At 38.5% G+C, this 24,971-nt stretch overlaps 2 protein-coding genes across 4 annotated transcripts in view; one reads left to right on the forward strand and one right to left on the reverse strand.

The window, feature by feature from the left end:
* S2P (membrane-bound transcription factor site-2 protease) overlaps window positions 1-24,971 on the reverse strand; it is a 243,114-nt gene that overhangs the window by 116,498 nt on the left and 101,645 nt on the right. The window lies entirely within an intron of this gene.
* Window positions 1-24,971, forward strand: part of Cbl (E3 ubiquitin-protein ligase CBL) — a 131,007-nt gene that overhangs the window by 37,585 nt on the left and 68,451 nt on the right. For both annotated transcript variants that reach the window (XM_053787478.2, XM_053787479.2), the window contains exons 3-7: window positions 10,664-10,810; window positions 18,648-18,779; window positions 20,668-20,805; window positions 21,837-21,915; window positions 22,894-23,034. In XM_053787478.2, the coding sequence (XP_053643453.2) occupies window positions 10,664-10,810; window positions 18,648-18,779; window positions 20,668-20,805; window positions 21,837-21,915; window positions 22,894-23,034 (637 nt within the window). The remainder of the gene's footprint in view (window positions 1-10,663; window positions 10,811-18,647; window positions 18,780-20,667; window positions 20,806-21,836; window positions 21,916-22,893; window positions 23,035-24,971) is intronic.

Here is a 24,971-nt window from a genome sequence, read left to right on the forward strand (position 1 = left end):
ATATCTATCTATCTATATCTATCTATCTATATCTATCTATCATATCTATCTATCTATCATATCTATCTATCTCTATATCTATCTCTATCTATATCTATCTCTATATCTATCTCTATATCTATCTCTATATCTATATCTATCTCTATATCTATCTCTATATCTATCTCTATATCTATCTCTATATCTATCTCTATATCTCTATATCTATCTCTATATCTATATATCTATCTCTATATCTCTATCTCTATATCTATATATCTATATCTATATCTCTCTCTCTCTCTCTCTCTCTGTCTGTTTGTCTCTCACTCAGTGTGAGAGAGAGTGTGTGTGTGTGTGTGTCTGTGCATGTGTACTCACCTAATTGTGGTTGCAGGGGTCGAGACTCGGCTCCTGGCCCCGCCTCTTCACTGGTCACTACTAGGTTCTCTCTCTCCCTGTTCTGAGCTTTATCACACCTCATCTTAAAACTATGTATGGTTCCTGCCTCCACTACATTACTTGCCAGACTGTTCCACTTCCTGACAACTCTATGACTGAAGAAATACTTCCTAACATCCCTTTGAATTGTCCGAGTCTTCAGCTTCCAACTGTGACCCCTTCTTCCTGTGTGCCATCTCTGGAATATCCTGTCTCTGTCCATCTTCTCAATTCCTTGCAGTAGAGTATTTCGTATTCCGTTATCATGTCTACCCTAACCCTCCTGTCCTCGAGTGTCATCAGGCCGATTTCCCTTAACCTTTCATCGTAGGACATTCCCCTGTCAGATCCAAGAGTTTCTCTCAAGACTACACACTAAGTGAAGGAGGGATTTCATCACAGGATGTTGATGCTTGGTGGTTTCTACCCTATTCCAGGGTACTGAAAGTGATGATTCAGAGTTACTCCACCCTACAGTGGGATATGGTTTTGCATTTCATAGAGCCATGTCGATTTGCTCTATAATTGTGATTAATCCTGGAGAACTTTCAGGGATTTTTTCCCACGAATTTCCTCCTGTGAATCCCTTAATGATGGAATTTTTGTCATCAACTGGGGTTACCCTAAATGCCAGATTGCAGGGATTTGGCTTTTCTGTCAGCTCCCATGTGAATTGGAAGGAACTTCAGGTCATTTATAGAGGACTCTCTCTCACTGGAGCTTTCCTTGGCAACTCAACCTTGATATTCTAATTGGTCAACCCACCCTTTCTCAGCTTTGACATCCTGGATCTTGGACATCACTTTCATTTTTAAGCCTTGCTGAGAAAATTTAATGTTTTGCCAAAGGAGAAACATTCATCACCTTCAAATATTCTGGAATGTTAAGCATCCTTGCAGATTAAATTCTTTCCATATCTTGGTTTCACATGAATGAGCCCAAAATTTTCCAATTTTTAACCCTCTCCCTGTCCAGACTCCTGAAATTAAGTGCTGACAGTGTTAGGATTACAAAAACAAATTCTTTGGAAATGGTAGAGAATATTCTGAAGGTAATGACACCAAAAATCTGAAATTTAATGGAAAGCTTATGTAAGTATGCAGGGCACAAAATTGGTCTGGTGCAATTTACCCATCAGCAGTTTCACCAAATTTCGACAAAATTCTTAGCTATTTTACTAGTATGCTTTCCATTCTGTTGATTGAATGCAAGGAGTTGCTCATCCATTATCAGAACACCCTGTGAGTGGACAGAAGTTGGTAATTTGGCCAATTTTACACAAAATTCAACAAATTTTAATTTAAAAATGGATTCTAAATAAATCCTGTATGTATTCCAGCCACTAAAGCAACCTTTCTTCTGTTAATTAATCATGTCTCCAGGCCTCTCCTATATTACATTTGCCTTCCATTTTTAATCCATTATCACACAAAGTTTTACCCTATTTCTTGAATGATAAAATATAACCGGGAATGATTTGTCATGGTGTAGGGCATTCCAGTAATTGAAGCAGACCTGGTGAAAACCCATTAAGCACACCAGGGTGGCTAGGTAAGTGGGGAGGTCTTGCCTTTCCTCAGGAAAATTGTCAAAAATCTAATACCCCCACAACTTTGAGCCCTATTTCTAAGTATATACATGTACTTCCATTCCTGAAACTGACCAAAATCATCTCTATTTCAGTAGTATGTTTTCCATTCTGTCAACTGATATCAAGAAACAGCCAATAAGATCATAAAAACCATCCCCAAAAAACACCTGAAAGTCTATTTTAAACCAAACACAAAGTCAGAGGTTTGCTTTTCCCATCATGTACTGTGGGGAGCAGGTTTTTTTTATAGTATGCACATTCACCACAAAGACCTATTCTCTCATGTCTATGCAAAAAATTACTACTCACAGCATATTTGAGAGCGTTGTGCTTAAGAACATAGATCGATGTGAGTGACACTGCTATCAGTAACTGCAAGAAAGATGATAAAGTTAATGGAACAATGGGGCATCTTGGATGAGGAATTGTTTGCACAGGAGTGAATCACACTCATGCGGCCTTTATCTTTCTCTCTTCCCAGACCAGCTCTCACTTGCACCAGATGCAATGGAGGGAATTCAAGTTTTTCATATTTCTTCTCAGCACAATTGCTAAAGGAGATGGTGTTATACTTATCCCTGTTATACACTCAATGTTTACTAATTGTTGTGGCGAAGTCTTCAATCCTTTCGTGTCACAAGAAGTGATTAATTTTAGCATGATCAGCACCTGTCTCACTTTTCTGCCACAATGGTGGCAGCAAGTCATTTTTAAAAATTTCAGGCAGATATTTACATCCCACATTATTAAAATATTTTAAAGAACTTCAAATAGAATGATTACTAAACACATGTAATCACAGCAATTGCACAACCCAGGGTAACATGGGTTCAGAGTGGGTTACACCTGCCTCTCACACTTGCTGGACCATTACAACATGGTTTTCAGTGCACTAGAAAACAAAATGCAAATGTAGTACTCTATACAGACTGCAAAAGCCTTTGACACATGTGATCAAGAATATGTAAATAGGTAAAGATATTGAAACTGGAACTCTTGATTAGCTTAAATGATTGAAATGTGTAAATTGTGCCCCATATTTCATTTTGTGGCTTTCTCCTCTTCTTTTTTCTCTCATAATATGGTCTATTGGTACATAGCACTACTATCAACACAAACTGAATTTTCACAGTAATGCAAATCCGAAATTTAAGTATACTGTATTACTGTATGTACATTTCTTTGGTAATTGAACCCAGTTTTCAGCATTGCTAGCTTGAAAGTCCCACATGTTATCAGATGTGCCACATTTATGTGAAAATGTGGAAACCAGCCTATCATTATCAAGTATTACCTGTAAGAGTTTTAGTATCAACATATTTACTTGTATGCACCAAGTCTGGTGGTATAAGGGAAACTTAGTTTAATTCATACAGTAAAGTGCAATGCAGTACCTGTGAAATTTCACTTTGTGTTGGCAGGGTTGTTGGAGACTAATGGATCATGTTCCAGTACCAGATGGAGTATCGAGGAAAAAAGGTGGCATATACTCGTGTACACTATACATTACAGTATATGGTTTATCACTTAACTTTATTATATTATTATTATTGTACAGTACGTATATATAAATACAGTGCCTGTACTCTGAAGGAGGGGTGTTGATAAGTTGCAATTTTATAACTGTAGTGTAGGCAAGCCTCTGGCAAGGCAGTGATGGAGTGAATAATGAGGAAAGTGTTTCTTCTTTTCCAGGTCACCCTGCCTTGGTGGGAAACAGTCATTGTGTTAATAAAAAATATATAATAAAAAATATAAATATATAGTATGTGTGTGTGTGTGTGCGCACATACACACACCTGCACGTGCATGCATTTTTTTTAATGGTGCTTGTACTCCACACACACACACACACACACACATGCACATGCAGTGTATGTATGTACACAGTGGTACATAGTACCATATTATATAGAATAAAAAGGCAGATATTTGGGAGTGGACGTGTCAGCGGATGGGTCTATGAAAGATGAGGTGAATCATAGAATTGATGAGGGGAAAAGGGTGAGTGGTGCACTTAGGAGTCTGTGGAGACAAAGAACTTTGTCCTTGGAGGCAAAGAGGAGAATGTATGAGCATATAGTTTTACCAACGCTCTTATATGGGTGTGAAGCATGGGTGATGAATGTTGCAGCGAGGAGAAGGCTGGAGGCAGTGGAGATGTCATGTCTGAGAGCAATGTGTGGTGTGAATATAATGCAGAGAATTCGTAGTTTGGAAGTTAGGAGGAGGTGCGGGATTACCAAAACTGTTGTCCAGAGGGCTGAGGAAGGGTTGTTGAGGTGGTTCGGACATGTAGAGAGAATGGAGCAAAACAGAATGACTTCAAGAGTGTATCAGTCTGTATCGGAAGGAAGGCGGGGTAGGAGTCAGCCTAGGAAAGGTTGGAGGGAGGGGGTAAAGGAGGTTTTGTGTGCGAGGGGCTTGGACTTCCAGCGGGCGTGCGTGAGCATGTTTGATAGGAGTGAATGGAGACAAATGGTTTTTAATACTTGATGTGCTGTTGGAGTGTGAGCAAAGTAGCATTTATGAAGGGGTTCAGGGAAACCGGCAGTCCGGACTTGAGTCCTGGAGATGGGAAGTACAGTGCCTGCACTCTGAAGGAGGGGTGTTAATGTTGCAGTTTAAAAACTGTAGTGTAAAACACCCTTCTGGCAAGACAGTGATGGAGTGAATGATGGTGAAAGTTTTTCTTTTTCGGGCCACCCTGCCTTGGTGGGAATCGGCCAGTGTGTATATATAAAAGAAAAAAAAAAGGCACAATACTGTAATTGGAACACTACACATATAACCCACACATAGGGGAATGAAACTTATGACGATGTTTCAGTCCAACTTGGACCATTAACTAGTCGTGTGTAACTAGTCTATAGACCAGGTCATACTGAAACGTCATCAGATTCATTCTCCCATGTGCAGGTTATTTGTGTATATGTAGTTCATTATATATTGTAATTTGTTTTGGAACAGATTTTAATAAATTGTGTATTTTTTGTTTATTGAGAGGGAGAGTATGGGTGAGGGAGGCGAGAGGGATGGACAGGAGGTGGGAAGGCAAGACTGCACTGGTATTTTAGTATATAAAAAAATAATATATATTCTGAGATACAGGGTTGAAAATACCTTGTTAAATTGTGCATGTGATCACACTGTATCCAGTTTACTTTATATGTTTTGTCTTTTGCCTATCTCCAAAGTTACTATGATGCCATGTGTCTACAGTGCTTCTTGAATCCATTCATACCTCAGCCACTTAGCTCACCTGGCCATCTTGGCCACACCCCCAAGATCACATGGCCAGGTTTGTTTATGTTGGCACCAGGCTAAATTTTCTTGTAACATCCTGCCAATTCCCTGGTAATAGCTAACTTGAGGATACAGGCAAGCATTATGTGCCTAAATGTGTAACAGTGCCAACAATGTCTCAACATACAATGCTTGCAATGTTACACATATACTTTTATTCTGTGTATTTTAAGCTTTACCTTGAGTTCATTCATGCTGCGACAACATGTCAGCAAGGCATATCCTCCTTGGCACTGTTCCAGGCTATAGTAAAGCCCTCTCAGAACTAATTATAATAGTGAAACTCTCCTGGCACCTAGTGTTACGTTTACCGGAACTAGAATTGTCACTCGAGTCACAACACACTTTTTTATGCTGTCACTCCCAGAGGGAATGTTTAGCAAGAGGATAGTGTTGCCAAGCTGTGACAGTTGTGATTAATGTGCTGACGATGTTCAGAATTCCATGACATTGTGATATTTTGTTAAAGGCAGCATGGAATATAATTACATACTTTTATATCTAGTACAGTATTCTGATTATCATGTGTATTGCTTAATTAGTTATCCCTACTACCATGTGGTGTTCACTGTTTTTATTTTTTATCTGTTTCTGGATGATAGAATACTTCTTTGATGTGACTTGCAACTTACTCTGTACTCACCTAGTTGTACTCACCTAGTTGAGGTTGCAGGGGTCGAGCCCAAGCTCCTGGCCCCGCCTCTTCACTGGTCGCTACTAGGTCACTCTCCCTGAACCTTGAGCTTTATCATACCTCTGCTTAAAGCTATGTATGGATCCTGCCTCCACTACATCGCTTCCCAAACTATTCCACTTCCTGACTACTCTGTGGCTGAAGAAATACTTCTTAACATCCCTGTGATTCATCTGTGTCTTCAACTTCCAACTGTGTCCCCTTGTTGCTGTGTCCAGTCTCTGGAACATCCTGTCTTTGTCCACCTTGTCAATTCCTCTCAGTATTTTGTATGTTGTTATCATGTCCTCCTTATCTCTCCTGTCCTCCAGTGTCGTCAGGTTGATTTTCCTTAACCTCTCCTCATAGGACATACCTCTTAGCTCTTGTACACAGTGTTTATCCTAAACCTTACGGTATAAAATACAATACTAACAGCATAAAAAGTAAAGTAACAAATGAAATACCAAAATAAAATCATTACAAAAGTGTGATGTTGATATTCAGTAGTAAGGTTCGACTTGCGTCCATTTTGACTTACGACCAGTTGGTTGGAACCAAGCTTGGTTGTAAGTCGGATGGTACCTGTATCTGAATACATTCACCTCCTCCATACTCTCTCCCTCCAATCTGATATCCAATCTTCAGTTACCTAAATTTTTGGTTATCCTCATCACCTTACTCTTTCCTACATTCACTTTTAATTTCCTTCTTTTACATACCCTACCAAACTCATCAACCAACCTCTGCAACTTCTCTTTAGAATCTTCCAAAAGCACTGTGTCATCAGCAAAGAGCAACTATGACAACTCCCACTTTGTGTTAGATTCTTTATCTTTTAACCCCACTCCTCTTGTGAACACTCGAGCATTCACTTCTCTTACAACTTCATCTATAAATACACCTACCATCTGACTTACGACCGAGTTCGGTTCCAAGAAACCGGTTGTAAGTTGAAATGGACGTAAGTCTAACTTTACTACTGAATATCAACATCACATTTTTGTAATGACTTTATTTTATTGTTTTATTTTGGTATTTCATGTTTTACTTTACTTTTTATGCTGTTAGTACTGGATTTTATACTGTAAGGTTTAGGATAAACACTGTGTACAATACAAATAGTTGTTTATTTCCCAGAAATTTGGCATAAAAAACACGGTCGTAAGTCGAGTGGTCGTAAGTCGAGCAGGTCGTAAGTCAGATGGTAGGTGTATATTGAACAACCATGGTGACACCATACATCCCTGTCTAAGGCCTACTTTTACTGGGAAATAATCTCCCTCTCACCTGCATACTCTAACCTGAGCCTCACTATCCTCGTAAAGACTCTTCACTGCCTTCAATAACCTACCTCCTCTTCCATGCATTTGCAACATCTGCCACATTGCCCCTCTATCCACCTTCTCATATGCCTTTTCCAAATCCATAAATGCCACAAAAACCTCTTTACCCTTATCTAAATACTGATCACCTATATGTTTCACTGCAAACACTTGGTCTACACACCCCCTACCCTTCCTAAAGCCTCCTTGTTTATCTGCTATCCTGCTCTCCATCTTACTCTTAATTCTTTCAGTAATTACTCAACCATACACTTTACCAGATATACTCAACAGACTTATTTCCCTATAATTTTTACACTCTCTTTTGTCCCCTTTGCCTTTATACAAAGGAACTATGCATGCTCTCTGCCAATCCCTAGGTACCTTTCCCTCTTCCATACATTTATTAAATAAAAGCACTAACCACTCCAAAACTATATCCCCACCTGCTTTTAACATTTCTATCTTCAATCAATCCCAACTGCTTTCCCCCCTTTCATTCTACCCACACCCCCATGCACTTCCCCTACACTTCCAACTGGTTCTTCCTCGCTCCTATAAGATGTTATTCCTCCTTGCCCTGTACACGAAATCGCAGCTTCCCTATCTTTATCAACATTTAACAATTCCTCAAAATATTCCCTCCATCTTCCCAATACCTCTAACTCTCTGTTTAATAACTCTCCTCTCTTATTTTTAACTAACAAATCTATTTGTTCCCAAGGCTTTCTCAACTTATTAATCTCACTCTAAAATATTTTCTTATTTTCAACAAAATTTGTTGATAACATCTCACCCACACTCTCATTTGCTCTCTTTTTACATTGCTTCACCACTCTCTTAACCTCTCTCTTTCTTTCCATATACTCCTCCCTCCTTGCATCACTTCTACTTTGTAGAAACCTCTCATATGCTAACTTTTTCTCTCTTACTACTATCTTTACATCATCATTCCACCAATCACTCTTCTTTCCTCCCGCACCCACTTTCCTGTAACCACAAACTTCTGCTGAACACACTAACACTATATTCTTAAACTTACCCCATACATCTTCTACCCCATTGCCTATACTCGCACTATATATTTTTTATCACTATTTCATATAAAATAATTTTGGTATCTCATTGGTGATATGCTTTATTCCTAAACATATTATTTTTTTTTATTATCACACTGGCTGATTCCCACCGAGGCAGGGTGGCCCGAAAAAGAAAAACTTTCACCATCATTCACTCCATCACTGTCTTGCCAGAAGGGTGCTTTACACTACAGTTTTTAAACTGGAGCATTAACACCCCTCCTCCAGAGTGCAGGCACTGTACTTCCCATCTCCAGGACTCAAGTCCGGCCTGCCGGTTTCCCTGAACCCCTTCATAAATGTTACTTTGCTCACACTCCAACAGCATTTAAAGGCCCCATTAGGGGGGCCATATCTGGAAGGATTCCAGAGCCCAAACTGGTTGCATAAAATTGTTGAAATTGCCTCTGACCATTAGGAAAGCTCATTGTTATACTTTAATAATAGACCTCATATTTCTCACTCCTTCCCAAGTGGAGTGAGATGAGATGTGAAGCTCCACTAGACTTGGGAATGACAGGTTTCCAGTCTCTCATAAGTTAGAATAATGACTGTTTGGACTCGCAAAAATTCATAAAATCATCATGAAAGATATGTCAAAAGTAATTCAAGTAAACAAGGTCTTAGAATAAACCAATCTATAATTTGCTAGAACATCTAACTTCCTCTAGTATTTCCATGTTGAAACAAAGAGAGTTAATAGTGCATTTGTTGCCCAGATGTGAACCTTTTTTTAGTTCATCATTAACGATAGTGTTTACTGTCAGAGAGTAAAATGTAGGTTGTATCATCAGGAAAGAGTATTGGCTTAAAATGCTGGGTGGCATTCACTAAGTCAGTGATTTAGTGGAGGAAAAGAAGAGGGACCCAGGATGCTACATTGGAGAACAAATTTAATTGGTTAGGTGATTGAAGTGACATTAATGACTAGGAATGCATTACCTGTTACTTAACACTTTCACTGAAACCCTCTTCTATGTTGATAGTTTTGAAAAGTAAATAATTTAATCTTCTAAAAGTAAATATTTTTTCTAAGGATAATGACACCAAAAAAGGCATTATTTCATGTTATACTTATAGGATTACATGGGCATGAAGTTGGAGTTTTGGAGCACTTTACATCATAGTGTTCTTGCCCACTTTGAGGCCTATTTTAGGCCAATTCCCCCCAAAAAAAACTGATCCACATCTACCCAATTCCTAGTAAAGGCCCATAAAACAGATGGGGAGTAAGGGAAGGCCCCTACCCATCCCCAGGAAAAATTGCCCAGAATTGATAATTTCTAACACTTTAAGGCCTATTTCAAATCACTTCTGGTCTGGAAACAGATTAGAGCTTCTTTGTTTTACTAGTATGACCTCAAGTATCTTTATGGGCACCAAGAAACAGCCAATAAAACCATGAAAAGCACCCTACACAACACAACACTGCAGTGTTGATATTTTAATCCAAACACAGGGTCAGATGTTAGCTGTTACCAGTATGCACTGCTTGAGGCAGGATTTTTTTTCTATACTACACACAGCCATCATTCAGACTCATTCTCTCTCATTTCTAGACCAAAATTTGCCATTCAGAGCAAATTTGAGGGTGCTTTGATTCGGTTGTAGATCTGAGTGAACGATGCTGACCCCAATCATGTAGATCTGCATGACCAACAGTGAAAGAGTTAAACAGGATTTGTTGTATTAGTTGTGTGTGTCTTCTGAGTCTATAGTGATTTAGTTTGCAAAGAATATTAGTCATTAGTATCAATTAATTCTGTTAAATAACATTTTTCCTTTATGACCTCTTGATTTTTTCATGATTTTATATCACCCTCTATAACACCCACAAGGTACAACTGTACTGCCTCATTTTCAGTTTTATCTTCAGTAACTTCTCTTGTTTGTTTTTACTCCATACCTCATTTCACTAATGTCAAAATTGGTAGATGTACTCACCTAATTGTACTCTCCTAATTGTGGGTGCAAGGGTCGAGACTCTACTCCTGGCCCTGCCTCTTCACTGGTCGCTACTAGAGCCTCTCTCTCCCTGCTCCATGAGCTTTATCATACCTCGTCTTAAAACTGTCATTACATTCATAAGTGTAATTTTTATGGTGGTTCCTCCCAGAGATTTTGTTGATGCTTTTGTATAACATGAACTACTTTGTCTCTAAAATTGTCTTAATAGTTTCTCAGGTAAACAGTGCATTTGTATTAATTTTCTATGTATGAAAAATATAAGTGTTTATATTTTTTAAGTCATACAATTTGTATTTTACAGAACGGTAGTGCCGTGGAGATACTTTAGAGACACTTTGAATGAAGTACATCCAATTGGTCCTGGGCTTGAAGCCATGGCTCTAAAATCGACAATAGACCTGACCTGCAATGATTACATTTCCAGTTTTGAGTTTGATGTTTTCACAAGGTAAGTACTTTTAACAACAACAAATTTAATTATTAATTTATTTAAGTATTTTTATGCCCTTACTGTAGATAGAGATTTGACCATTTCACGGTTGCTTCTCAGCTAGGAAATTTTCCTTACTGGGAAAGGATGGGTAGTTACAACTCAGTGATTACAGGATTACATTAAGAAGAGCAATGCTGAGGCATTTTGGAGTTTCATTAAGGAAGCCAGAAAGTAGTAAGCTGGTAGAAAGCTTACAGGAAGTCCTACTGTCTTGTCATTTGAATGTGACATAAAAGCTTGTTACATTTTTCACACTTCGACAAGAATGCTTTGTTTTAGTTTTTAGCTCATGAATATGTAAGATGGCAGGTAAATCTTGCAAACATCTGTTGTATGTACAGTCAGTACAAATGTTTCTTTTCTCTGATTTTTTTAAGTTAGCCTTTCATATTCCTGTAGTGTTTCCTTTCAATTTAAGTCCTAGTTTGAGACTGGGGCATGAGGACGATAATCCATGGAACTATTAGCCAATATTTAACAGGTATAACCATTATAACTCGTATGAATATATCTCGGTACATAAGATATTCCACTCCATCCTCTCTTAAATGCCCAAACCACCTCAATAACTCATCCTCTGCTGAATAATAGCTTCTGTAATCCTACACCATCTTTTAATTTCTATGTTCTGAATTCTTTGAATAATAGTCACATCATATATTGCTCTCAGATGTGACTTCTCCATAGCTTCCAGCCTTCTTCTCACTGCAGTGATTGAAACCTATGCCTCACGCTCATATAAGAGGGTTGATACCATTATACTCGGGTATGGTCTTCTTTTTACTGTCATAGACAAAAAAAAAAAACTACACATGCCTCAGTACTCCATCTTCCTTTTTTTCTTTCATCTACTATGGTTTATCTTGATTTTCATAACCCTAACTACAACACACCAATTCCCAAATATGTATCTAAATATACAGTGGAACCTTGACTTATGAGTGTCCCAATGTATGATTTTTTTGAGATACAAGCCGTCCCTGGGTCAATTTTTTGCTCTGAGTTACGAACCAACATGTGAGTTACGAGCCAGCTCCCCCTGCTTCCCCAACGCAAAACCTGGACACCTCGCTTGTTTATCTATGATTTCATGCTTTAATTCCATGGAAATCATCCTCTTTCTTCTCACCATTGTCCTTTACACTTACTTTCTTAGGACCCATCCTTAGAAAAATGAAATTTGGCCAAATGACTGTCAAAAATGTAAGCAAAGTATGAGAGAACTGCTCCCACAGCGAGGTAAACAGTGCACTGAGTTGGCGGCGTTTGTTATTATTATAATAATAATAATAATAATTATTATTTTATTATTATTAGTTTATTATTATTATTATTATTAATTTATGTAACTATAGCACAGATCCAATTCCCTAGATCAAGAGCCCCTCACCAGTATCAAGGTTCCTTGATGCTGGCAAGGGGGCTCTTGATCTAGGGAACTGGATCTGTGCTCCAGTTACCTAAATTAGTAATGATGATGATGATGATAATAATAATATTATTATTATTATTATTATTATAATGATAGCTTCAGTTCCCTAAATTAATAACAATAATAATAATATTATTATTAATATATTATAATAATGATAGAGCTTCAGTTCCCTAAATTAATAATAATACATAATACGTACGTAATAATAATTCAGAATTCTGCCCCTAGTTGGCACAGCTGATGCCAAAACATCCGGTTAGTACGCATGTTTACATCGCTGTGGGAGTGTAGTTCTCTCGTGCTTCCTTGCATTTTTTTTTTACAGTCATTTGGCCAAATTTCTTTTTTTTAGCCATGGGTCCTAAGAAAATAAGTGCAAAGGACGGTGATGAGAAGAAAAAGATTATTTCCATGGACTTAGCCAGGCAATACCAGCTTAGTACATCTACGACATGTAGATACTAAAGCTGTATCAGTTAAGTTCAGTGATTAAAAAACAAATTGTATCAGTTAAGTTCAGCGATCAAACAAAACAATGTTGTTGTTGGAGGTTTACAGGGCCACTGACATCATACAGCACAGCCTCAACCTCCCCCACCCTCAACATCCCCCACCTTCAACATCCCTCCCCTTCAACATCCCTCCCACACTCAACATCTCCCACCCTCAACCTGCCCCACCATCTCTGCTCCAAGTGTGTAAGTACATATACACTTTATATAAACAGTTTAACATTTCTTTACATTCTGTAGTGTATTATGATTTATTATGTTTTTATATACGATATTTCTGCAATTAGTCTCACAAATACAGTACTCCGTTTTCTCTTACAATAAGAGCATGGGAAAATACTACAATGGACCCCCGCATAGCGACCTTAATCCGTGCAAGAGGGCTGATTGTTATGCGAAATGTTCGGTATGCGAATGAATTTTCCCCATAAGAAATAATGGAAATCAAATTAATCCGTGCAAGACACCCAAAAGTATGAAAAAAAAAATTTTACCACATGAAATATACATTTTCCTACACACAAAGAGAAGGATACATGCACAATAGTAGAGTAGTACATGCACAATATATATTGTGCATGTACTACTCTACTAAATGAAGAATAAATGACACTTACCTTTATTGAAGATGCAGCAATGACTGATGAGACACTGTGTCCTGGAAGTGCCTTTTCCTCCTGAGTACTGTAGGTCCTGTTTGGCATTTTCTTCCAGAACAGGCCTTATCACACTGTGTATGCCTCTACGATTCTTAAATCTCTCAAACCAACCTTTGCTGGCTTTAAATTCACCAATATGAGCACTAGTTCCAGGCATTTTTCCCTGTTCACCTGGGTGTTAGTCGACTGGTGTGGGTTGCATCCTGGGAGACAAGATTAAGGACCCCAATGGAAATAAGTTAGACAGTCTTCGATGACACTGACTTTTTTGGGTTATGCTGGGTGGCAAATCCTCTGGGGTTAATTGTTTCTTGGTATTCTCAATAAGCCACACCAACAACGGTGCTACAGCAGCAGCAGCAGCTGACGGTGGTACAGCAGCAACAGACGATGCTACAGCAGCAACAGACGATGCTACAGCAGCAGCAGACGATGCTACAGCAGCAGCAGACGATGCTACAGCAGCAGCAGACGATGCTACAGTAGCAGCAGACGATGCTACAGCAGCAGCAGACGATGCTACAGCAGCAGCAGCAGCTGACGGTGGTACAACAGCAGCAGCAGCTGACAGTGCAGCAGCAGCTGACAGTGCAGCAGCAGCTGACGGTGGTACAGCAGCAGCTGTACCACCAATAGTAGCGATGGTTGATTGGGGTTTATTATACAACCTGGCCAGCTCGGAGACACGCACTCCACTTTCATACTTATCAATGATCTTTTTCTTCATCTCTATAGTAATTCTCACCCTTATTGCTGTAGGGTTGGCACTAGAAGCTTTCTTGGGGCCCATGGTCACTTATTTTCCAGAGAAAATCACCAAAAACACTGTAATAATACGAAATGTTCCGATTGTATGCTTGGATGTTACCACGGAGGCTGGCTGGTAAACAATGGCACCGGCGGAACTTGTGAGCGTGGCTCAGGCCGCACATTGGACGCGTCTCGGACGAAGGGCGGTGAGCGGGTTTTTGGGCGGTATGCGAGGCAAAATTTTTGCGAAAAAGCGAGTGGTATGCGGATTGTACGGTATGCGATGCGTGCGGTATGCGGGGGTCCACTGTATAGTCAAAGTTAGACAGGAAATGGCGGATGCTTCCACCGTTGCCTCTGCCACCATATTATGGCCTATTTTATTCATTCTAGAGTATATATCATGTTTCTGTGTTAATTATATTGTTTATTATATCATATTAGATGAATTGTGATAGATAAATAAGCCATATAGTTGATATTAGTGTCATATTCAAGTACAGTATTTTGTCATGTCTCCAGTGTGCAGGAATGGATTAATGGCTTTTCAGTTAATTTAAATGACGAAAATTGATGTGATATACGAGTAAATTGAGTTACAAGCTAGGTCACGAACGGAACAGATTAAACTCGTAAGTCAAGGTTGCACTGTATTTCCTTCCTCCATACTTCTTTCCAATCTGATATTACATATATGTAACATTTAATCCTTTTAACATAAAGAAGTAGATTGACCTTTTTGTGGAGTATGTTCCCTTCACTGTGATTCTTGAAAGATCTCTATTGTATTATTAAAAGAACTATATTATACCTGTTTAAACAATTAACTGCACATTGTTTGAATGTATGTGGGTATAAGACTTTATTCACCCTGTATTTTTTTCCATTGAGCAGGTGTTGCGCAATTTAACATTGAGATCGACAACACTCTAATTGCCAGAGATAACGAGGGCAAATTCCTAGGCCTATACAGGTCGGCCATCACTAATCCGGCATCGTTGGGACCTGTAGTGTGCCGAATTACAGAGTGGTTAGGTTAGAATACACTTAATTAACCTATCAGTAGACTCTGCTACATCTTCATTTTCATCACTGCTTTCTCCTCCACTGGCTTGCTGCTGTGGATTTACAACTATCTGCACAATTTCTGAGTCAGTATAATGATGAAATTTGAAACTACGCTAGCCGAAATTAGTGCCGGATTATTGATGGACCCGGATAACTGATTGCCGGATTAGTGATGGCCAACCTGTACCTCAACAACAACCTGAATTTCAGCACCCATATCCAACACAACAAAAAAAAGTATCCAAAACGGTTGGGATCCTCTCCAAGATACGATACTACGTGCCGCAAACTGCCCTTCTTACACTATACCATTCACTCATTTATCCATACCTCACCTATACTATTTGTGCTTGGGGATCAACTGCGGCAACACACCTAAAGCCAATAATAACCCAATAAAAAGCCGCAGTAAGAATAATCACTAAATCCCATCCCTGGCAACCCCCCCCCCCCCCACTCTCATAGATCTTAACTTACTCCCTGTTCAGAACATCCACACTTACTACTGTGCAATCTACATCTACAGGACCTTAAATTCCAATATTAACTTTGACCTAAAATGCTTTCTTGATAGTTGTGACAGGACCCACAGGCATAACACCAGACACAAACATCTCTTTGACATTCCCCATGTCCGACTAAACCTTTACAAAAACTCAATGTCTGTCAAAGGGTCTAAAATTTGGAACACTCTACCTGAAAACTCTAGAACTGCAGACACATTCATCACTTTCAAAACTACTGTTAGAAAACATCTTATCTCCCTGATACACCCTGTCAACTAACTACATACATGAAAACCACCTGGTGGTTCACACTTTCACTCACTCACCCATTTGACTATAAACACAGAAATATGAATCTTAATCTTAAAATAAGAACATAAGAACATAACAATGGAACACTGCAGAAGGCCTACTGGCCCATGCGAGGCAGGTCCAAGTCTCCTACAGGCTTATGCCAATGCACCCAACCTAGTCAGGTCAGGTCACATTGACTTAAGGGAGGAACACGGCAACCGACCTGGTAGCACAAGCTATCAGGTCTAACTCACACCCACCCACATCTACTCATGTATCTATCCAACCTATCTTTAAAGCCACACAACGTTCTGGCCTCTATAACGGTACTTGGGAGTTTGTTCCACTCATCCACAACTCTATTACCAAACCAGTACTTTCCTATATCCTTCCTGAATCTGAATTTTTCCAACTTAAAACCATTGCTGCGAGTCCTGTCTAGGCTAGATATTTTCAGCACACTATTTACATCCCCTTTATTTATTCCTGTCTTCCATTTATACACCTCAATCATATCCCCCCTAATTCTACGTCTTTCTAGAGAGTGCAGTTTCAGGGCCCTTAGTCTATCCTCATAGGGAAGGTTTCTAACTAGTCATAAGTTTGCCTGTGATATTCCAATATAGAAACTATTTTTTTTTTTTTAACAAGTCGGCCGTCTCCCACCGAGGCAGGGTGACCCAAAAAGAAGGAAAAAATCCCGAAAAAGAAAATACTTTCATCATCATTCAACACTTTCACCTCACTCACATAATCACTGTTTTTGCAGAGGTGCTCAGAACACAACAGTTTAGAAGCATATATGTATAAAGATACACAACATATCCCTCCAAACTGCTAATATCCTGAAACCCCTCCTTTAGAGTGCAGGCATTGTACTTCCCATTTCCAGGACTCAAGTCCGGCTATATAAAAATAACCGGTTTCCCTGAATCCCTTCACTATATATTACCCTGCTCACACTCCAACAGATCGTCAGGTCCCAAATACCATTCGTCTCCATTCACTCCTATCGAACATGCTCATGCATGCCTGCTGGAAGCCCAAGCCCCTCGCCCACAAAACTTCCCTTACCCCTTCCTTCCAACCTTTTCGAGAACAACCCCTACCCCGCCTTCCTTCCCCTACAGTTTTAAATGCTCTCCATGTCATTCTACTTTGATCCATTCTCTCTAAATGACCAAACCACCTCAACAACCCCTCTTCAGCCCTCTGACTAATGCTTTTATTAACTCCACACCTTCTCCTAATTTCCACACTCCGAATTTTCTGCATAATATTTACACCACACATTGCCCTTAGACAGGACATCTCCACTGCCTCCAACCGTCTCCTCACTGCTGCATTCACAACCCAAGCTTCACACCCATATAAGAGTGTTGGTACTACTATACTTTCATACATTCCCTTCTTTGCCTCCATAGATAACGTTTTTTGTCTCCCCATATACCTCAGTGCACCACTCATCTTTTTTCCCTCATCAGTTCTATGATTAACCTCATCCTTCATAAATCCATCCGCCAACACGTCAACTCCCAAGTATCTGAAAACATTCACTTCTTCCATACTCCTCCTCCCCAATTTGATATCCAATTTTTCTTTATCTAAATCATTTGATACCCTCATCACCTCACTCTTTTCTATGTTCACTTTCAACTTTCTACCTTAACACACACTCCCAAACTCATCCACTAACCTTTGCAATTTTTCTTTAGAATCCTCCATAAGCACAGTATCACCAGCAAAAAGCAGCTGTGTCAATTCCCATTTTGTATTTTATTCCCCAGGGGGGTACTACCGTCCTGCCAAGTGAGTGTGAAACGAAAGCCTGTAATTTTTTTTACATGATGGTAGGATTGCTGGTGTCTTTTGTCTATCTCATAAATATGCAAGATTACAGGTACGTCTTGCTACTTCTACTTACACTTAGGTCACACTACACATACAGGTACATGTTTATTTATACACACTCATCTAAGTTTTCTTTGGTTTTATCTTAATAGTTCTTGGTCTTATTACTTTTCCTTTTATATCCATGGGGAAATGGAATAAGAATCTTTCCTCCATAAGCCATGCGTATTGTAAAATTCAACTAAAATGCTGGGAACAATGGGCTAGTAACCCCTTTTCCTGTAATAATTACTAAAAAGAATAAGAAGAAACTATGTATTGTACCAAAACAAAAGCATTCACATTGCTAAATTCACAAACTATAATGTAGTCACTTAGCCTTAATACCAACTTACTCCATAATCTGTAATAATTTAGAGATAAGAATTACTCTGAGTCTGCCCGAAATGCCTAGCCATGCTAGGTGTCATAGTGGCCCCCTCTGTAATTAGTATTTTCTAACATGTAAACCACACAATATCCAAAATCTGTAAACCCTGCATTGTAATCTTTATAGAGAATAAACTTGATTGATTGATTACACAAAAAACACATTTAAGGCATTGATGCCAAAAATCATAAGCTTAATATGATTACAATATATTATGATGTAGTTTATGAAATAAGTACCCAGGGCAGTTACTCAATTATGTAATATGTACTCTTTATTTTCCTCAGATTATTCCAGCCTTGGCCCACGTTATTACGAAATTGGCAAATACTCGCAGTCACACACCCTGGTTATGTTGCCTTTCTCACATACGATGAAGTTAAAGCAAGATTACAAAAATATATAAACAAACCTGGGAGGTAAGATATTCACTTCGATGCTAAATTTAAGTTATGGTAGCTTCTTTGACCGCAGATAAGGCATGAAATTAATGTCCTAAAATGTGGCATAAATGTGTGTGTAATTAGAAATAAAATTATTTAACCCTTTGACTGTTTTGGTCACATATATACGTCTTAAAAGCCACCGTTTTTGACGTATATATACTCATAAATTCTAGCGGCTTCAAATCAAGCAGGAGAAAGCTAGTAGGCCCACATGTGGGAGAATGAGTGTGTGGTCGGTGTGCACCATATAAAAAAAATCCTGCAGGATGCAGTGCATAATGAGAAAAAGAAAACTCAGACTGTTTTTTTTTTTAATTAAAATGCCAACTTTGTGGTCTATTATCGTATGGTATTTATGGTTGTATTCTCATGTTCTTGGTCTCATTTGATAGATGTTCTTGGTCTCATTTGATAGAATGGAAAACATATAGAAATAGAGATAATTTTGATTGGTTTTACTATGAAAAGAACCTTGAAATGGAGCTCAAAGTAGGGGAAATGTTTGATTTTTGCCTATGTTCAAAAGTAAACAAATGATGTCATTTTCCAATAAATGTCCAAGTAGCCATTCTAATATGCAGTCATGAATGGGTTGACATTATTTATACAATTATTACAATATTGCAGTAGTCTGCATAACAGTAAATTTTTTATTTTTTGTTTGTATAAAAATTCAGAATAGAAAGCAAGAGTAATATCAGAGGGGCCTAGAGACGTGACTGAATAACATAGAAAATGTTATTTTAGAGCCAGGAATGTCTGCATTGTTCATTCTGGACCCTGTTTTGAAATTGTCATATTTTTTAATTTTTGTGAAATTGGCCAAATTGCAAATTTCTGACCACGTTATTGGGTAGTTGAAATCGGTAAATGGGCAGTTTCTTGTACTCAATCGATAGAAAAAATGGATTTCTAAAGAAATAGCTGTGAGATTGGTTGACTGGAACAATGGAATTAGTTGAAAATAGGGCTCAAAGTGGGTGAAATCACCAATTCGTAAATATCGCCGAGGTTGCTAACTTCACGAGTGTAATTCCGTCAGTTTTCCATCAAATTTCGTTCTTTTGGTGTCATTACAATCAGGAACCGATTCTCTACCATTTCATATAATTTTTTTTTTTTTTTTTTTTTTTTTTTTTAATTTTGCAATACCAGGAGACACCTCAGGATTGATTTGGGGTTGTGACAGTCAAGGGGTTAAAGCTTATTAGCTTTTAGTCTGAGTTAAATTTGTACTGGCTACTGACTAACATGCTAAGTGTAGTTAACCAGGATGGTTAACTATATTTAGCACATTCATCATCAGCAAAAGAAAATGAGGGGGCAGGGAAATTATAGATGTTGCAGGAACATAGGATATATACTAGACCTAGACGAGCTCAACTAGGCAATGGGGATGGAGAATCAAGCCTCCACCAGTGATTGAGCTGAAAGATTCCCACAGATTTAGTGCTTCACATAAGTATAACAGGGCAACATAGGTTACCCAATGTTCATTGTGAATTCATGGTGTACGAGTGATGGGCACTGCTCTGCAGACAGCACTTATGGTTCAGCCATTGCACTGTTGTATTGGCTAGTTAAGCTTTATCCAGCATTTCCTTGACAAAGCTAGAAAAAATATAAATCATAAGAAAACACCTTCATTAGTAATATGATGATGCAGCAATAAGGAAGCATTGGAGCAAGAATGTGTTGCAGCATTGGTAATTGATTAAAGAACACAGTAAAATTAGGAACAAAAAATACAGAATAATTAAGAACAAAAGACCTAAAGTGAATGCAGTAATGTTACAGTACTTAGAATTATTCCAACAATATGAGCACCAGTTTTATACTAACAGTAGATTTATTCCAACAGTTATGTATTCCGACTATCATGTACAAGGCTTGGTCAATGGGCGATTGGTTATGTGACCAGTGATGGCAGTATCCTACAGACCATTCCTCAAAATAAATCACTTTGTCAAGCCCTTCTAGATGGTCAAAGAGAAGGATTGTAAGTATGCTTTGAAGTTTGGAAATTTTTAGAACTGTAAGAATGAGTAATTATTAAGTAAATTTGCATGCTGGACTCAGAATATCATGATTGTACACCTGTTAGGTTTATTTGTTAAATATAGATATATCTGTTATATTTATACCTTTTTTTTTTCTATGCCTATTAGATAAAAATGTGGGTAGTAAGGAAAAGTTTAACATCTTAACTATGGTAAAAATTTACTCAAAACATTTCATGTACAGTCTTTCCTCACTTAACGACATACTCATTTAACGACCGATCGGACTTACAACCGCTCTCCAACCAGTTTGCATACCTGAATAATGTATATTAGAGCTGATATCCTCTATTCTGTTCATTACAGTATACAGTACACTACTGTATAAACATTTAAAAATATACTAAAAATGTTATAAATTGTGCAAAGGTGACATTAACACAATATCTAATATGGTTGACATAAACCCACTACCAGTATAGTATGCTTCTCGCTTAACGACTAATTTGTTTACTGACCTACTCCTAGGAACGGAACTCTGTCGTTAAGTGAGGAGAGTGTATAAGAAAACTGCATTTTCTTATATTTTACATGCCTAAATAGTGTTTTAAGGCTTTTTTTTTTTTTTTACTGCTCTAGCTGTTGACATCTTTTCAAGGACATAACAAAGATGCATTCAAGCCATTCAATTTATTCACCAACTTTTAATACATGAGATTGCAGGTGTCCTTTTTATTATTATTAGACTAGTACCTCATTCTTCATAACATATTTAATAATTTGTGGGTCTGATTCAGATGAGTTACCCAGTCTTTAAGTTTGGTCTCACAGTTCACCCTACAAACTTTTTTCCAAAATAAATCTTTCATATTGTAGTCATATCCTCAAGTTTGCACGGTTTGTCAGTAATGCAATGTATTACAGCTTTACACTTTTAATGTAGACTTGGTAAGGAGTAGTTGCTGGCATTTTGAAAGCAAAGGTTGAGGGTTCAACTCCAGTACACATTAATTTTGTTTTATATTCGCAGTTATTTATATCCGGATGGTCGAAATCATAATCCAGACCTAACATGGGTTGTAGAAGCTACTCCAGAGGACCATATTAAGGTACAACTGTTTTGTTTTACATCGGCTGTCTCCCACCAGTGATAATGCTGGTAGGTACGGTATCATTTTACTCGTAGGGAAACAATGAACTAGGAGTCATATAGCACCTGGGGAATGGAAGGTTATCAGGTTTGATTCAAAGGAAGGGTAGCTCTGACTCCTTAGATGAAGGAGGCTTGTTCCTGATGTGAGGGAAAAAAAATAAGTCTGATTCTGGGTTATGTCTGTAGCAGTGGTGTCCAGTTGTCTCCTGAATCATTGGATTTGGTCCTGTGCTTGTCTTATGTGAGCCAGTGTCCACATTTAGAACCCACAAAAGTGCACTTGATCACCTGAAGCAGGGGTAAATGTTTTGAAGGCATGTTTCATACCTTTAATGGTGAGAATGATGCATGTAGGGCAATGAAGTCAGGAGGATGACTCCTTGGGAAGATCATCTGGATTTGACTCATTTGCAGTGGTGGTGGGAGGTAACAGCAGTTAAGACTATAAACTTGACCTTACCACTGAAGAAACAGGTAAAACATGAACATGATATTCAAAATACTCTACAGCAAAGTTAGTCTATTTGCATGAAAAATAATAATAGTCTGACTCTACAGCGAGAAGGAAATGTTACTGAACTACATAATATCAGCTCATTGAAAGTTAGGTTTAGGAGGGGTAGTTCACCCTTTAATCTATTAGCTCTGCTAGGTAGTCACTGGTAGACAAATACACACAAAGAGAAATGCTACAACTATTGGAAATTTTAAAAACTAGCAAACTAAATAATTACTGAGGATGGGATACTATGAGCATAGCTCTGCCACTGTAGCTACAAATAAGTACTGTAAGTTTCAAGAGCAAATACACAGTTGCCCACTCTCATTTATTGTGACAATTTAATAAAAACTATAATTTTTTTTTTTTAACTATTGGCTCAGTACTTCATCTAGAATATATTCCTTTTATAATTTTCTTTGTTTCATCCCTCAGGTAACCCAAGAACAGTATGAATTGTACTGTGAAATGGGCTCCACATTCCAACTATGTAAAATTTGTGCTGAAAATGACAAGGACATCAGAATAGAACCCTGTGGCCACCTCCTTTGCACACCGTGTTTGACTTTATGGCAGGTCAGCCTTTATATAATTTCTCTGCAGATTTGTTTTACTTTGACTTTTCAGCTCTTCATCACAGCATGGGAGGAAGGTCTTCATATGTGACTGTTAGTCATTATCTCTTGATAATCTTCTTCTCTCAACAAACTGCTGTATCCCACAGAGACAGGGTTGCTCAAAAGAAAAAAAACAAAAGGTTGTCCTTTTAAATTTAGTAATATATACAGAAGGGGTTACTAGCCCCTTGCTCCCGGCATTTTAGTCACCTCTTACAACACGCATGGCTTACAGAGGAAGAATTCTGTTCCACTTTCCCATGGAGATAAGCGGAAATAAACAAGAACTAGTAAGAAAATAGAAAAAACCCAGAGGGGTGTGTATATATATCCGTGTACATGTATGTGTAGTGTGAGCTAAGCGTAAGTAGAAGTAGCAAGACATACCTGAAACCTTGCATGTTTGTGAGATATAAAAAAGACACCAGTAATCCTACCGTCATGTAAAACAATTACAGGTTTCTGTTTTACACTCCCTTGGCAGGACGGTAGTACCTCCCTGGGCGGTTGCTGTCTACCAACCTACTACCTAGGGTATTAATTTTTTTTTTTCAACAAGTCTGCTGTCTCCCACTGAGGCATGATGACCCAAAAAGAAAGAAAATCCCCCAAAAGAAAATACTTTCATCATTCAACACTTTCACCTCACACATGCACAATCACTGTCTTTGCAGAGGCACCCAGATAAAACAGTTTAGAAGCATATAAAAAGATATATCCTAGGTAGTAGGTTGGTAAACAGCAACCGCCCGAGGAGGTACAGTGGTTCCTCAATAATCATCCGGCTTGATAGTCGTCCTTTTTGGAAATTGTCACGTTATTCTCGTCCAAACATTGGCTCGCAAATGGTCGGTTTACTCGCTAATCGTCCTTCGTCCAGGACGTGTACTCATGCTCTGAGCCACCTCGGCCTCTCTTCCCAGCCAGTGTGCCATTGTTTACCAGTGAGCGACGGTCCCCTCACTTGTTCATACGAAATATTTCATAATATTCAATTCGTTTTAGTGCTTGCAACTGCTAAATAAGTCACCATGGCTCCAAAGAAAGCTTCTAGTGCCAGCCCTTTGGTAGAGAATGTGAGAAACACACAATTTATGAAAAAGTTTGTAGAAAAATACAAAGGTGGTGGTGGTGGTAGAGTGGAAGCAGTTGTGATAGTGGTTGATGATGGTAGAAGGTAGTAGTGATGGTGGTAACGGTTGTAATAGTGGTAGAAGGTGGTAGTGATGGTGGTAGCAAGTGCCTTATTCAGTGATTCTACCAACTCCTCCAATGTTGTTGGAGTTATATAGGGCTAAAGAAAACACCACCGCCTCAGCTGGTGCTTCACCACCATTATGGACAGCTTACTCTCAGTGGCCCTTATACACCCAACAACAACACAACACCTCTCATGACATACGTAATGACTTATTTTATTCATTCTAGAGTATATTCCATGTTTCTATGTTATTAATATTGTTTATTATGTCATATTAGTTGATTTGTGATAGATAAATAAGATGTAGAGTTGATATTAGTGTCATATTCTCTAACAATAAACTTGCCATCCCTCTCTCACACAAACAAGTCTTCAATAAGAACATAAGAAAGGAGGAACACTGCAGCAGGCCTGCTGGCCCATACTAGGCCAGTCCTTCACAAATCCAACCCACTAACAGAACAAATGCTACCCAAGCAATAAGCTCAGGTGCAAGTCCGACTCGAATCCAACCCCTCTCATTCGTGTATTTATCCAACCTAAATTTGAAACTACCCAAGCCATAGCTTTTAGAACATAAGAAAGGAGGAACACTGCAATAAGCCTGTTGGCCCATACTAGACCAGTCCTTCACAAATCCAACCCACCAGAACAAATCCAACCCAATAGAACAAATGCTACCCAAGCAATAAGCT

This window comes from Cherax quadricarinatus, chromosome 39, assembly GCF_038502225.1.
Source record: "Cherax quadricarinatus isolate ZL_2023a chromosome 39, ASM3850222v1, whole genome shotgun sequence".
NCBI lineage: Eukaryota > Metazoa > Arthropoda > Malacostraca > Decapoda > Parastacidae > Cherax > Cherax quadricarinatus.